The following is a 13,766-nucleotide window of genomic DNA, read 5'->3' as shown; positions in this document are numbered from 1 at the left end:
CACAGTGGGTGCACCTATAAGCCTGTATCCTATCTTTCCTATTTTCTGTCGGGTCGGACTCTTCCCGCGCTGTCTGCGGATGTGACGTCAAGCGCTTTCATGTTAAAACGTTTCAGATCACTCTGCCGCCACCGCTAGTCAGCAAGTAGCCTACACTCGCAAGCAGAACACTTTATCTCAAACAATGTTCTTACCTCTGTAAACAATGTTGACCTCCTTGCAGCAGATGACTAGTGAAGTGTGCACGTAAAAGCGCGCGTTGCGAGAGCAGTTCTGTTTTTTGGCCACAGGTGTCAGTCGCAAGTTTAAATTTCAGGAAACGCACGTAGCCTCTTTAACTTTACAATTTGCCAAGTTCTAGTTGTTAATTTGGGCCCCTGTTGATGTTCCACATATCAAATGAAGGTTTTAGCTACTGGCTGTTTGAGGCTTTACATAAGACTTTTTGTCTGGACAAGCATAACTGCATATATTGATGCCAAACCCCCTTTAAGGTCACTTGTTGGCTTTTTGTAATGCTTTTTTCTTTTTTTGTCACAAGTATAGAATCATATCTTGGGATAAAGGATGAGTACAGGGTGATAGTGGTTTTATTCCAGGCTAGTCTGAGTAATGTTTATTGAAAAGTAGACTTTATTTAAGCATTAATCCCTTAACTGTTGTATCGCAAGTTGTTCGACCATTTCTATAGGTGGCGCTTGAGCAACCATGGCATCGGTGCATGTTTGGTGAAAATATTTGGCAAAGGGATGGATGATTACATGCTTTGAATCATCAATTTAAGCAGCTTTTGAGGTTCTTATCCAGAATGTGAGATGAAATTCTTGCTGGTATATCTTTGTTTACAGACTTTGTGGGCTGCGCTTATTTCTTTGCGCTGTCCATTTAGTTGTCGTAAGCGGGAAAACCGCTCTACGATTGCGTATGTTGATTATTTTCACAGCTTGAACATGATGGCTGCACAAATAGATTTTGAAATGGCATGCACAGTTTTTATTATATTTCTTCTGTGGTATTGTAATTTTAGGGATGGAAAAAAAATTATCATAATACAAACATAACTGAAATGCAGGATACTATTTGTGTCTTGCGGAACAAAACTCAAATTTTCGGGACTGTCCCGCAGAATGCGGGAGAGGTGGTCATCCTATGTTGTCATCCGCCCACGAAAATATCAAAAGGAAAAACGTTTCTCTTTTTAGCACATCGTTGTTATTGAATCATACCCTGAATATACAGGCCTGTTGCCACGAGAACTCTATGATGTGTTTCGAAAGAAAAAATCAATCCAGAATAGCTAAAACATCTAATATAATATTCAGCTACTGACGGGGAAAAAATAAGGCTGAATTCAGAATGGCAGAAATTGTACTGGCATACTATTCTAAAAAAAGCTCAATGTGGTTTTATGTATGTTCAAATGGGTGGAAAAAACAAGTAAAAATGGAATCACCTAGTTGCGTAAACTCCCACTCTGGGGTGCAAGTCTGGAGAATCATGACTATTAATGTAGAGGGAGGGATTATCATTAATTACCCAAAGTCTGTAGAGTACAAAAAGACCAAAGGGCTGCATCTCAGCAGTGTGACTAGCTGTTGAACAATGGCAGGAAGTTGGTCTGCTGTTCAGTCTCTGGCAATTTGTGTTTGGTTCTGTGCTTTCTGTCATGCTGTTCCAAAGTGGAGTGATCTGCCCCGGAATCCTCAAGCTCTGATGTTCCAGCAAACTAACCAGCAGTTTCAGAAGCCAGTTCAACAGCAAGCTAGTCAATGGTTTCCTCAAAAAGTTCAAAAGCCAGTTCAACAGCAAGCTAATCAATGGTTTCCTCAGAAAGTTCAAAAGCCAGTTCAACAGCAAGCTAGTCAACAGTTTCCTCAGCAGGTTCAACAGCAAGCTAGTCAACAGTTTTCTCAGCAGTTTCAACAGCAAGCTAGTCAACAGTTTCCTCAGCAGGTTCAACAGCAAGCTAGTCAACAGTTTCCTCAGCAGGTTCAACAGCAAGGTAGTCAACAGTTTCCTCAGCAGGTTCAACAGCAAGCAGGTCAACAGTTTCCTCAGTCAGTTCAACTGCAAGCAGGTCAACAGTTTCCTCAGTCAGTTCAACTGCAAGCAGGTCAACAGTTTCCTCAGTCAGTTCAACTGCAAGCAGGTCAAGAGTTTCCTCAGTCTGTTCAACAGCAAGCAGGTCAAGAGTTTTCTCAGTCAGTTCAACAGCAAGCTAGTCAACGGTTTCCTCAGCAGTTTCACCCTAAGTACCCAGTGGTGAAGGCAGAGCCCCTTGACAAATGTACTGTAGCTGATTATGAGCAGATCCAATGTGGACCACCTGGTATCAGTGGTGCTGAGTGTGCTGCTATCAACTGCTGCTTTAATGGACAGCAGTGTTACTATGGGAAGGCAGGTAAGAGTGTAGAGTCAATGTAGAGGCATTCATGTTACACCGGTCCTCTGCATTAACCTGCTCTTGTAACTCATTCCAGTGACTGTCCAGTGTATAAGAGATGGTCAGTTTGTGGTGGTGGTGGCTAGAGATGTTACGCTGCCTCGATTGAGCCTGGATTCAGTCCGTCTCCTGGGTGGAAATGATCCAGCTTGCAGTCCTGTGGGATCCACACCTTTCTTTGCTATATACCAGTTCCCAGTCACTGCATGTGGCACAAGCATGATGGTGAGTAACTTCTTGTGGTTTTGTTCTGCATGGCTTAGAATGGATTACATGCCAACAATGTTACTATTTGCAGGAGGACAGTGGCTATGTGGTGTATGAAAACAGAATGACCTCCTCATATGAAGTGGGTGTCGGACCACTTGGTTCCATCACAAGGGACAGCCATTTTGAGTAAGTGACGTACGCTTTATCATAAATGTGAATCAATGACAAATGCTACAAGCTCACTGTTTGTCGCCCAGGCTTCTCTTCCAGTGTAGGTACTCTGGTACCTCTGTGGAAGCTCTGGTTGTGGAGGTCAACACCGTTCCTCCACCTCCACCAGTAGCTGCGCCTGGACCCCTCAGGGTGGAGCTTAGACTGGCAAATGGTCAATGTGTCACCAAAGGCTGTGCAGAAGGTAAGGGTTTGTCCCAAGCATGCCTAAATTCTTTCTAAAATTCCAGTTTCTAGTTAAACCCTGCATTCTTCCTCAGGGGACGAGGCGTACACGTCCTACTACAGTGACGCAGATTATCCAGTTACAAAAGTCCTGCGGGAGCCTGTGTATGTTGAGGTGCACATTTTGGAGAGGAACGACCCCAACATTGTCCTGATGCTGGGACGTTGCTGGGCGACATCAACCCCCAGTCCACTCAGTCTACCCCAATGGGATCTTCTGGTTGATGGGTGAGTAAGGCCCGTCTTTATCCATCTAGTGTGCTGTAAGGCATTTCTGACTGCCTCTTTACCTTTCAGATGCCCTTACCAGGATGATCGTTACCTGACCACATTGGTTCCAGTGGCTGGATCATCTGGTCTTCAGTTCCCTACCCACTACAAGCGCTTTGTTGTGAAGATGTTCACATTTGTAGATCCAGCATCACTGGCTCCTCTGCAGGAAACCGTATGCTCTGCAGCCTTACCTCAACCCTTAATATTAGCGCTTTTTACAGTGTATTCTACGGCTTAACCCTTTCCCCCCCTCTGTTAGATCTTCATCCACTGTAGTACAGCGGTGTGCCATCCCTCCTCTGGCTCCTGTGAGCAAAGCTGCACTAGGAAAAGTGAGTGTTTGCCGTAAGTTGACTTCAGGAACCGAGAACTTATTTAAATGCCCCTCATGCTTCTACCACTTTTTACAGGAAGAGACGTGCACGTCAAGACCATCTCTAGTGGGCAAACTGTGGTTTCTAGTGGAGAAGTTAACCTGGTCAAGTGAAATTTGGTGTTTTAATAAAATTCATGAAACTCAACATGTTTCTCTTTGGTGTTCATTTCTGACTGGAGTTGGATGTTTCATGACTGACTGTTCTCAGTTTGACTTTCTAGGGCTGCACTACTAAGCCTTTTTCTTTTGTGCATTGGGATTCTTGACCTAAACAAGCCAAGTTTCTGCCTAAGCCATTTAAAGAAGCTATATGCAGCTCCCCCCCCCCCCCAAAATAAACGTAACAATACCCTTTTTATTTTACCATTTTATGACTAAAACATCTCCTGATGATCATACTGACACCTTGTCCGCTCACAGTGGGTGCACCTATAAGCCTGTATCCTATCTTTCCTATTTTCTGTCGGGTCGGACTCTTCCCGCGCTGTCTGCGGATGTGACGTCAAGCGCTTTCATGTTAAAACGTTTCAGATCACTCTGCCGCCACCTCTAGTCAGCAAGTAGCCTACACTCGCAAGCAGAACACTTTATCTCAAACAATGTTCTTACCTCTGTAAACAATGTTGACCTCCTTGCAGCAGATGACTAGTGAAGTGTGCACGTAAAAGCGCGCGTTGCGAGAGCAGTTCTGTTTTTTGGCCACAGGTGTCAGTCGCAAGTTTAAATTTCAGGAAACGCACGTAGCCTCTTTAACTTTACAATTTGCCAAGTTCTAGTTGTTAATTTGGGCCCCTGTTGATGTTCCACATATCAAATGAAGGTTTTAGCTACTGGCTGTTTGAGGCTTTACATAAGACTTTTTGTCTGGACAAGCATAACTGCATATATTGATGCCAAACCCCCTTTAAGGTCACTTGTTGGCTTTTTGTAATGCTTTTTTCTTTTTTTGTCACAAGTATAGAATCATATCTTGGGATAAAGGATGAGTACAGGGTGATAGTGGTTTTATTCCAGGCTAGTCTGAGTAATGTTTATTGAAAAGTAGACTTTATTTAAGCATTAATCCCTTAACTGTTGTATCGCAAGTTGTTCGACCAATTCTATATGTGGCGCTTGAGCAACCATGGCATCGGTGCATGTTTGTTGAAAATATTTGGCAAAGGGATGGATGATTACATGCTTTGAATCATCAATTTAAGCAGCTTTTGAGGTTCTTATCCAGAATGTGAGATGAAATTCTTGCTGGTATATCTTTGTTTACAGACTTTGTGGGCTGCGCTTATTTCTTTGCGCTGTCCATTTAGTTGTCGTAAGCGGGAAAACCTCTCTACGATTGCGTATGTTGATTATTTTCACAGCTTGAACATGATGGCTGCACAAATAGATTTTGAAATGTCATGCACAGTTTTTATTATATTTCTTCTGTGGTATTGTAATTTTAGGGATGGAAAAAAAATTATCATAATACAAACATAACTGAAATGCAGGATACTATTTGTGTCTTGCGGAACAAAACTCACAATTTCGGGACTGTCCCGCAGAATGCGGGAGAGGTGGTCATCCTATGTTGTCATCCGCCCACGAAAATATCAAAAGGAAAAACGTTTCTCTTTTTAGCACATCGTTGTCATTGAATCATACCCTGAATATACAGGCCTGTTGCCACGAGAACTCTATGATGTGTTTCGAAGAAAAAATCAATCCAGAATAGCTAAAACATCTAATATAATATTCAGCTACTGACGGGGAAAAAATAAGGCTGAATTCAGAATGGCAGAAATTGTACTGGCATACTATTCTAAAAAAAGCTCAATGTGGTTTTATGTATGTTCAAATGGGTGGAAAAAACAAGTAAAAATGGAATCACCTAGTTGCGTAAACTCCCACTCTGGGGTGCAAGTCTGGAGAATCATGACTATTAATGTAGAGGGAGGGATTATCATTAATTACCCAAAGTCTGTAGAGTACAAAAAGACCAAAGGGCTGCATCTCAGCAGTGTGACTAGCTGTTGAACAATGGCAGGAAGTTCGTCTGCTGTTCAGTCTCTGGCAATTTGTGTTTGGTTCTGTGCTTTCTGTCATGCTGTTCCAAAGTGGAGTGATCTGCCCCGGAATCCTCAAGCTCTGATGTTCCAGCAAACTAACCAGCAGTTTCAGAAGCCAGTTCAACAGCAAGCTAGTCAATGGTTTCCTCAAAAAGTTCAAAAGCCAGTTCAACAGCAAGCTAATCAATGGTTTCCTCAGAAAGTTCAAAAGCCAGTTCAACAGCAAGCTAGTCAACAGTTTCCTCAGCAGGTTCAACAGCAAGCTAGTCAACAGTTTTCTCAGCAGTTTCAACAGCAAGCTAGTCAACAGTTTCCTCAGCAGTTTCAACAGCAAGCTAGTCAACAGTTTCCTCAGCAGGTTCAACAGCAAGGTAGTCAACAGTTTCCTCAGCAGGTTCAACAGCAAGCAGGTCAACAGTTTCCTCAGTCAGTTCAACTGCAAGCAGGTCAACAGTTTCCTCAGTCAGTTCAACTGCAAGCAGGTCAACAGTTTCCTCAGTCAGTTCAACTGCAAGCAGGTCAACAGTTTCCTCAGTCAGTTCAACTGCAAGCAGGTCAAGAGTTTCCTCAGTCTGTTCAACAGCAAGCAGGTCAAGAGTTTTCTCAGTCAGTTCAACAGCAAGCTAGTCAACGGTTTCCTCAGCAGTTTCACCCTAAGTACCCAGTGGTGAAGGCAGAGCCCCTTGACAAATGTACTGTAGCTGATTATGAGCAGATCCAATGTGGACCACCTGGTATCAGTGGTGCTGAGTGTGCTGCTATCAACTGCTGCTTTAATGGACAGCAGTGTTACTATGGGAAGGCAGGTAAGAGTGTAGAGTCAATGTAGAGGCATTCATGTTACACCGGTCCTCTGCATTAACATGCTCTTGTAACTCATTCCAGTGACTGTCCAGTGTATAAGAGATGGTCAGTTTGTGGTGGTGGTGGCTAGAGATGTTACGCTGCCTCGATTGAGCCTGGATTCAGTCCGTCTCCTGGGTGGAAATGATCCAGCTTGCAGTCCTGTGGGATCCACACCTTTCTTTGCTATATACCAGTTCCCAGTCACTGCATGTGGCACAAGCATGATGGTGAGTAACTTCTTGTGGTTTTGTTCTGCATGGCTTAGAATGGATTACATGCCAACAATGTTACTATTTGCAGGAGGACAGTGGCTATGTGGTGTATGAAAACAGAATGACCTCCTCATATGAAGTGGGTGTCGGACCACTTGGTTCCATCACAAGGGACAGCCATTTTGAGTAAGTGACGTACGCTTTATCATAAATGTGAATCAATGACAAATGCTACAAGCTCACTGTTTGTCGCCCAGGCTTCTCTTCCAGTGTAGGTACTCTGGTACCTCTGTGGAAGCTCTGGTTGTGGAGGTCAACACCGTTCCTCCACCTCCACCAGTAGCTGCGCCTGGACCCCTCAGGGTGGAGCTTAGACTGGCAAATGGTCAATGTGTCACCAAAGGCTGTGCAGAAGGTAAGGGTTTGTCCCAAGCATGCCTAAATTCTTTCTAAAATTCCAGTTTCTAGTTAAACCCTGCATTCTTCCTCAGGGGACGAGGCGTACACGTCCTACTACAGTGACGCAGATTATCCAGTTACAAAAGTCCTGCGGGAGCCTGTGTATGTTGAGGTGCACATTTTGGAGAGGAACGACCCCAACATTGTCCTGATGCTGGGACGTTGCTGGGCGACATCAACCCCCAGTCCACTCAGTCTACCCCAATGGGATCTTCTGGTTGATGGGTGAGTAAGGCCCGTCTTTATCCATCTAGTGTGCTGTAAGGCATTTCTGACTGCCTCTTTACCTTTCAGATGCCCTTACCAGGATGATCGTTACCTGACCACATTGGTTCCAGTGGCTGGATCATCTGGTCTTCAGTTCCCTACCCACTACAAGCGCTTTGTTGTGAAGATGTTCACATTTGTAGATCCAGCATCACTGGCTCCTCTGCAGGAAACCGTATGCTCTGCAGCCTTACCTCAACCCTTAATATTAGCGCTTTTTACAGTGTATTCTACGGCTTAACCCTTTCCCCCCCCTCTGTTAGATCTTCATCCACTGTAGTACAGCGGTGTGCCATCCCTCCTCTGGCTCCTGTGAGCAAAGCTGCACTAGGAAAAGTGAGTGTTTGCCGTAAGTTGACTTCAGGAACCGAGAACTTATTTAAATGCCCCTCATGCTTCTACCACTTTTTACAGGAAGAGACGTGCACGTCAAGACCATCTCTAGTGGGCAAACTGTGGTTTCTAGTGGAGAAGTTAACCTGGTCAAGTGAAATTTGGTGTTTTAATAAAATTCATGAAACTCAACATGTTTCTCTTTGGTGTTCATTTCTGACTGGAGTTGGATGTTTCATGACTGACTGTTCTCAGTTTGACTTTCTAGGGCTGCACTACTAAGCCTTTTTCTTTTGTGCATTGGGATTCTTGACCTAAACAAGCCAAGTTTCTGCCTAAGCCATTTAAAGAAGCTATATGCAGCTCCCCCCCCCCCCCAAAATAAACGTAACAATACCCTTTTTATTTTACCATTTTATGACTAAAACATCTCCTGATGATCATACTGACACCTTGTCCGCTCACAGTGGGTGCACCTATAAGCCTGTATCCTATCTTTCCTATTTTCTGTCGGGTCGGACTCTTCCCGCGCTGTCTGCGGATGTGACGTCAAGCGCTTTCATGTTAAAACGTTTCAGATCACTCTGCCGCCACCTCTAGTCAGCAAGTAGCCTACACTCGCAAGCAGAACACTTTATCTCAAACAATGTTCTTACCTCTGTAAACAATGTTGACCTCCTTGCAGCAGATGACTAGTGAAGTGTGCACGTAAAAGCGCGCGTTGCGAGAGCAGTTCTGTTTTTTGGCCACAGGTGTCAGTCGCAAGTTTAAATTTCAGGAAACGCACGTAGCCTCTTTAACTTTACAATTTGCCAAGTTCTAGTTGTTAATTTGGGCCCCTGTTGATGTTCCACATATCAAATGAAGGTTTTAGCTACTGGCTGTTTGAGGCTTTACATAAGACTTTTTGTCTGGACAAGCATAACTGCATATATTGATGCCAAACCCCCTTTAAGGTCACTTGTTGGCTTTTTGTAATGCTTTTTTCTTTTTTTGTCACAAGTATAGAATCATATCTTGGGATAAAGGATGAGTACAGGGTGATAGTGGTTTTATTCCAGGCTAGTCTGAGTAATGTTTATTGAAAAGTAGACTTTATTTAAGCATTAATCCCTTAACTGTTGTATCGCAAGTTGTTCGACCAATTCTATATGTGGCGCTTGAGCAACCATGGCATCGGTGCATGTTTGTTGAAAATATTTGGCAAAGGGATGGATGATTACATGCTTTGAATCATCAATTTAAGCAGCTTTTGAGGTTCTTATCCAGAATGTGAGATGAAATTCTTGCTGGTATATCTTTGTTTACAGACTTTGTGGGCTGCGCTTATTTCTTTGCGCTGTCCATTTAGTTGTCGTAAGCGGGAAAACCTCTCTACGATTGCGTATGTTGATTATTTTCACAGCTTGAACATGATGGCTGCACAAATAGATTTTGAAATGTCATGCACAGTTTTTATTATATTTCTTCTGTGGTATTGTAATTTTAGGGATGGAAAAAAAATTATCATAATACAAACATAACTGAAATGCAGGATACTATTTGTGTCTTGCGGAACAAAACTCACAATTTCGGGACTGTCCCGCAGAATGCGGGAGAGGTGGTCATCCTATGTTGTCATCCGCCCACGAAAATATCAAAAGGAAAAACGTTTCTCTTTTTAGCACATCGTTGTCATTGAATCATACCCTGAATATACAGGCCTGTTGCCACGAGAACTCTATGATGTGTTTCGAAGAAAAAATCAATCCAGAATAGCTAAAACATCTAATATAATATTCAGCTACTGACGGGGAAAAAATAAGGCTGAATTCAGAATGGCAGAAATTGTACTGGCATACTATTCTAAAAAAAGCTCAATGTGGTTTTATGTATGTTCAAATGGGTGGAAAAAACAAGTAAAAATGGAATCACCTAGTTGCGTAAACTCCCACTCTGGGGTGCAAGTCTGGAGAATCATGACTATTAATGTAGAGGGAGGGATTATCATTAATTACCCAAAGTCTGTAGAGTACAAAAAGACCAAAGGGCTGCATCTCAGCAGTGTGACTAGCTGTTGAACAATGGCAGGAAGTTCGTCTGCTGTTCAGTCTCTGGCAATTTGTGTTTGGTTCTGTGCTTTCTGTCATGCTGTTCCAAAGTGGAGTGATCTGCCCCGGAATCCTCAAGCTCTGATGTTCCAGCAAACTAACCAGCAGTTTCAGAAGCCAGTTCAACAGCAAGCTAGTCAATGGTTTCCTCAAAAAGTTCAAAAGCCAGTTCAACAGCAAGCTAATCAATGGTTTCCTCAGAAAGTTCAAAAGCCAGTTCAACAGCAAGCTAGTCAACAGTTTCCTCAGCAGGTTCAACAGCAAGCTAGTCAACAGTTTTCTCAGCAGTTTCAACAGCAAGCTAGTCAACAGTTTCCTCAGCAGTTTCAACAGCAAGCTAGTCAACAGTTTCCTCAGCAGGTTCAACAGCAAGGTAGTCAACAGTTTCCTCAGCAGGTTCAACAGCAAGCAGGTCAACAGTTTCCTCAGTCAGTTCAACTGCAAGCAGGTCAACAGTTTCCTCAGTCAGTTCAACTGCAAGCAGGTCAACAGTTTCCTCAGTCAGTTCAACTGCAAGCAGGTCAACAGTTTCCTCAGTCAGTTCAACTGCAAGCAGGTCAAGAGTTTCCTCAGTCTGTTCAACAGCAAGCAGGTCAAGAGTTTTCTCAGTCAGTTCAACAGCAAGCTAGTCAACGGTTTCCTCAGCAGTTTCACCCTAAGTACCCAGTGGTGAAGGCAGAGCCCCTTGACAAATGTACTGTAGCTGATTATGAGCAGATCCAATGTGGACCACCTGGTATCAGTGGTGCTGAGTGTGCTGCTATCAACTGCTGCTTTAATGGACAGCAGTGTTACTATGGGAAGGCAGGTAAGAGTGTAGAGTCAATGTAGAGGCATTCATGTTACACCGGTCCTCTGCATTAACCTGCTCTTGTAACTCATTCCAGTGACTGTCCAGTGTATAAGAGATGGTCAGTTTGTGGTGGTGGTGGCTAGAGATGTTACGCTGCCTCGATTGAGCCTGGATTCAGTCCGTCTCCTGGGTGGAAATGATCCAGCTTGCAGTCCTGTGGGATCCACACCTTTCTTTGCTATATACCAGTTCCCAGTCACTGCATGTGGCACAAGCATGATGGTGAGTAGCTTCTTGTGGTTTTGTTCTGCATGGCTTAGAATGGATTACATGCCAACAATGTTACTATTTGCAGGAGGACAGTGGCTATGTGGTGTATGAAAACCGAATGACCTCCTCATATGAAGTGGGTGTCGGACCACTTGGTTCCATCACAAGGGACAGCCATTTTGAGTAAGTGACGTACGCTTTATCATAAATGTGAATCAATGACAAATGCTACAAGCTCACTGTTTGTCGCCCAGGCTTCTCTTCCAGTGTAGGTACTCTGGTACCTCTGTGGAAGCTCTGGTTGTGGAGGTCAACACCGTTCCTCCACCTCCACCAGTAGCTGCGCCTGGACCCCTCAGGGTGGAGCTTAGACTGGCAAATGGTCAATGTGTCACCAAAGGCTGTGCAGAAGGTAAGGGTTTGTCCCAAGCATGCCTAAATTCTTTCTAAAATTCCAGTTTCTAGTTAAACCCTGCATTCTTCCTCAGGGGACGAGGCGTACACGTCCTACTACAGTGACGCAGATTATCCAGTTACAAAAGTCCTGCGGGAGCCTGTGTATGTTGAGGTGCACATTTTGGAGAGGAACGACCCCAACATTGTCCTGATGCTGGGACGTTGCTGGGCGACATCAACCCCCAGTCCACTCAGTCTACCCCAATGGGATCTTCTGGTTGATGGGTGAGTAAGGCCCGTCTTTATCCATTTAGTGTGCTGTAAGGCATTTCTGACTGCCTCTTTACCTTTCAGATGCCCTTACCAGGATGATCGTTACCTGACCACATTGGTTCCAGTGGCGGGATCATCTGGTCTTCAGTTCCCTACCCACTACAAGCGCTTTGTTGTGAAGATGTTCACATTTGTAGATCCAGCATCACTGGCTCCTCTGCAGGAAACCGTATGCTCTGCAGCCTTACCTCAACCCTTAATATTAGCGCTTTTTACAGTGTATTCTACGGCTTAACCCTTCCCCCCCCTCTGTTAGATCTTCATCCACTGTAGTACAGCGGTGTGCCATCCCTCCTCTGGCTCCTGTGAGCAAAGCTGCACTAGGAAAAGTGAGTGTTTGCCGTAAGTTGACTTCAGGAACCGAGAACTTATTTAAATGCCCCTCATGCTTCTACCACTTTTTACAGGAAGAGACGTGCACGTCAAGACCATCTCTAGTGGGCAAACTGTGGTTTCTAGTGGAGAAGTTAACCTGGTCAAGTGAAATTTGGTGTTTTAATAAAATTCATGAAACTCAACATGTTTCTCTTTGGTGTTCATTTCTGACTGGAGTTGGATGTTTCATGACTGACTGTTCTCAGTTTGACTTTCTAGGGCTGCACTACTAAGCCTTTTTCTTTTGTGCATTGGGATTCTTGACCTAAACAAGCCAAGTTTCTGCCTAAGCCATTTAAAGAAGCTATATGCAGCTTCCCCCCCCCCCCCAAAATAAACGTAACAATACCCTTTTTATTTTACCATTTTATGACTAAAACATCTCCTGATGATCATACTGACACCTTGTCCGCTCACAGTGGGTGCACCTATAAGCCTGTATCCTATCTTTCCTATTTTCTGTCGGGTCGGACTCTTCCCGCGCTGTCTGCGGATGTGACGTCAAGCGCTTTCATGTTAAAACGTTTCAGATCACTCTGCCGCCACCGCTAGTCAGCAAGTAGCCTACACTCGCAAGCAGAACACTTTATCTCAAACAATGTTCTTACCTCTGTAAACAATGTTGACCTCCTTGCAGCAGATGACTAGTGAAGTGTGCACGTAAAAGCGCGCGTTGCGAGAGCAGTTCTGTTTTTTGGCCACAGGTGTCAGTCGCAAGTTTAAATTTCAGGAAACGCACGTAGCCTCTTTAACTTTACAATTTGCCAAGTTCTAGTTGTTAATTTGGGCCCCTGTTGATGTTCCACATATCAAATGAAGGTTTTAGCTACTGGCTGTTTGAGGCTTTACATAAGACTTTTTGTCTGGACAAGCATAACTGCATATATTGATGCCAAACCCCCTTTAAGGTCACTTGTTGGCTTTTTGTAATGCTTTTTTCTTTTTTTGTCACAAGTATAGAATCATATCTTGGGATAAAGGATGAGTACAGGGTGATAGTGGTTTTATTCCAGGCTAGTCTGAGTAATGTTTATTGAAAAGTAGACTTTATTTAAGCATTAATCCCTTAACTGTTGTATCGCAAGTTGTTCGACCATTTCTATAGGTGGCGCTTGAGCAACCATGGCATTGGTGCATGTTTGGTGAAAATATTTGGCAAAGGGATGGATGATTACATGCTTTGAATCATCAATTTAAGCAGCTTTTGAGGTTCTTATCCAGAATGTGAGATGAAATTCTTGCTGGTATATCTTTGTTTACAGACTTTGTGGGCTGCGCTTATTTCTTTGCGCTGTCCATTTAGTTGTCGTAAGCGGGAAAACCGCTCTACGATTGCGTATGTTGATTATTTTCACAGCTTGAACATGATGGCTGCACAAATAGATTTTGAAATGGCATGCACAGTTTTTATTATATTTCTTCTGTGGTATTGTAATTTTAGGGATGGAAAAAAAATTATCATAATACAAACATAACTGAAATGCAGGATACTATTTGTGTCTTGCGGAACAAAACTCAAATTTTCGGGACTGTCCCGCAGAATGCGGGAGAGGTGGTCATCCTATGTTGTCATCCGCCCACGAAAATAT

The 13,766-nt window shown here is 43.7% G+C and overlaps 2 protein-coding genes and 1 pseudogene across 5 annotated transcripts in view; 2 read left to right on the top strand and 1 right to left on the bottom strand.

Moving 5' to 3' along the window:
* The window catches only part of LOC148976950 (uncharacterized), a 175,853-nt gene that overhangs the window by 85,643 nt on the left and 76,444 nt on the right, over positions 1-13,766 (bottom strand). The window lies entirely within an intron of this gene.
* Positions 5,775-8,078, top strand: LOC148976961 (zona pellucida sperm-binding protein 4-like). The gene is made up of 8 exons (XM_089118152.1): positions 5,775-6,609; positions 6,689-6,876; positions 6,950-7,047; positions 7,119-7,276; positions 7,353-7,545; positions 7,615-7,762; positions 7,851-7,923; positions 8,002-8,078. The coding sequence occupies exons 1-8, from the start codon at positions 5,775-5,777 to the stop codon at positions 8,076-8,078; spliced, it is 1,770 nt and encodes a 589-aa protein (XP_088974278.1).
* On the top strand, positions 9,984-11,719 carry LOC148976960 (uncharacterized; annotated as a pseudogene). The gene is made up of 5 exons (XR_016145693.1): positions 9,984-10,818; positions 10,898-11,085; positions 11,159-11,256; positions 11,328-11,485; positions 11,562-11,719. The product of XR_016145693.1 is annotated as an uncharacterized LOC148976960 (transcript).

This window comes from Pimephales promelas, chromosome 12, assembly GCF_988280905.1.
Source record: "Pimephales promelas chromosome 12, fPimPro1.hap1.1, whole genome shotgun sequence".
Classification (NCBI taxonomy): domain Eukaryota; kingdom Metazoa; phylum Chordata; class Actinopteri; order Cypriniformes; family Leuciscidae; genus Pimephales; species Pimephales promelas.
The sequence above is the reverse complement of the archived record's forward strand: the minus strand, read 5'-3'. Positions and strand labels throughout refer to the sequence as shown.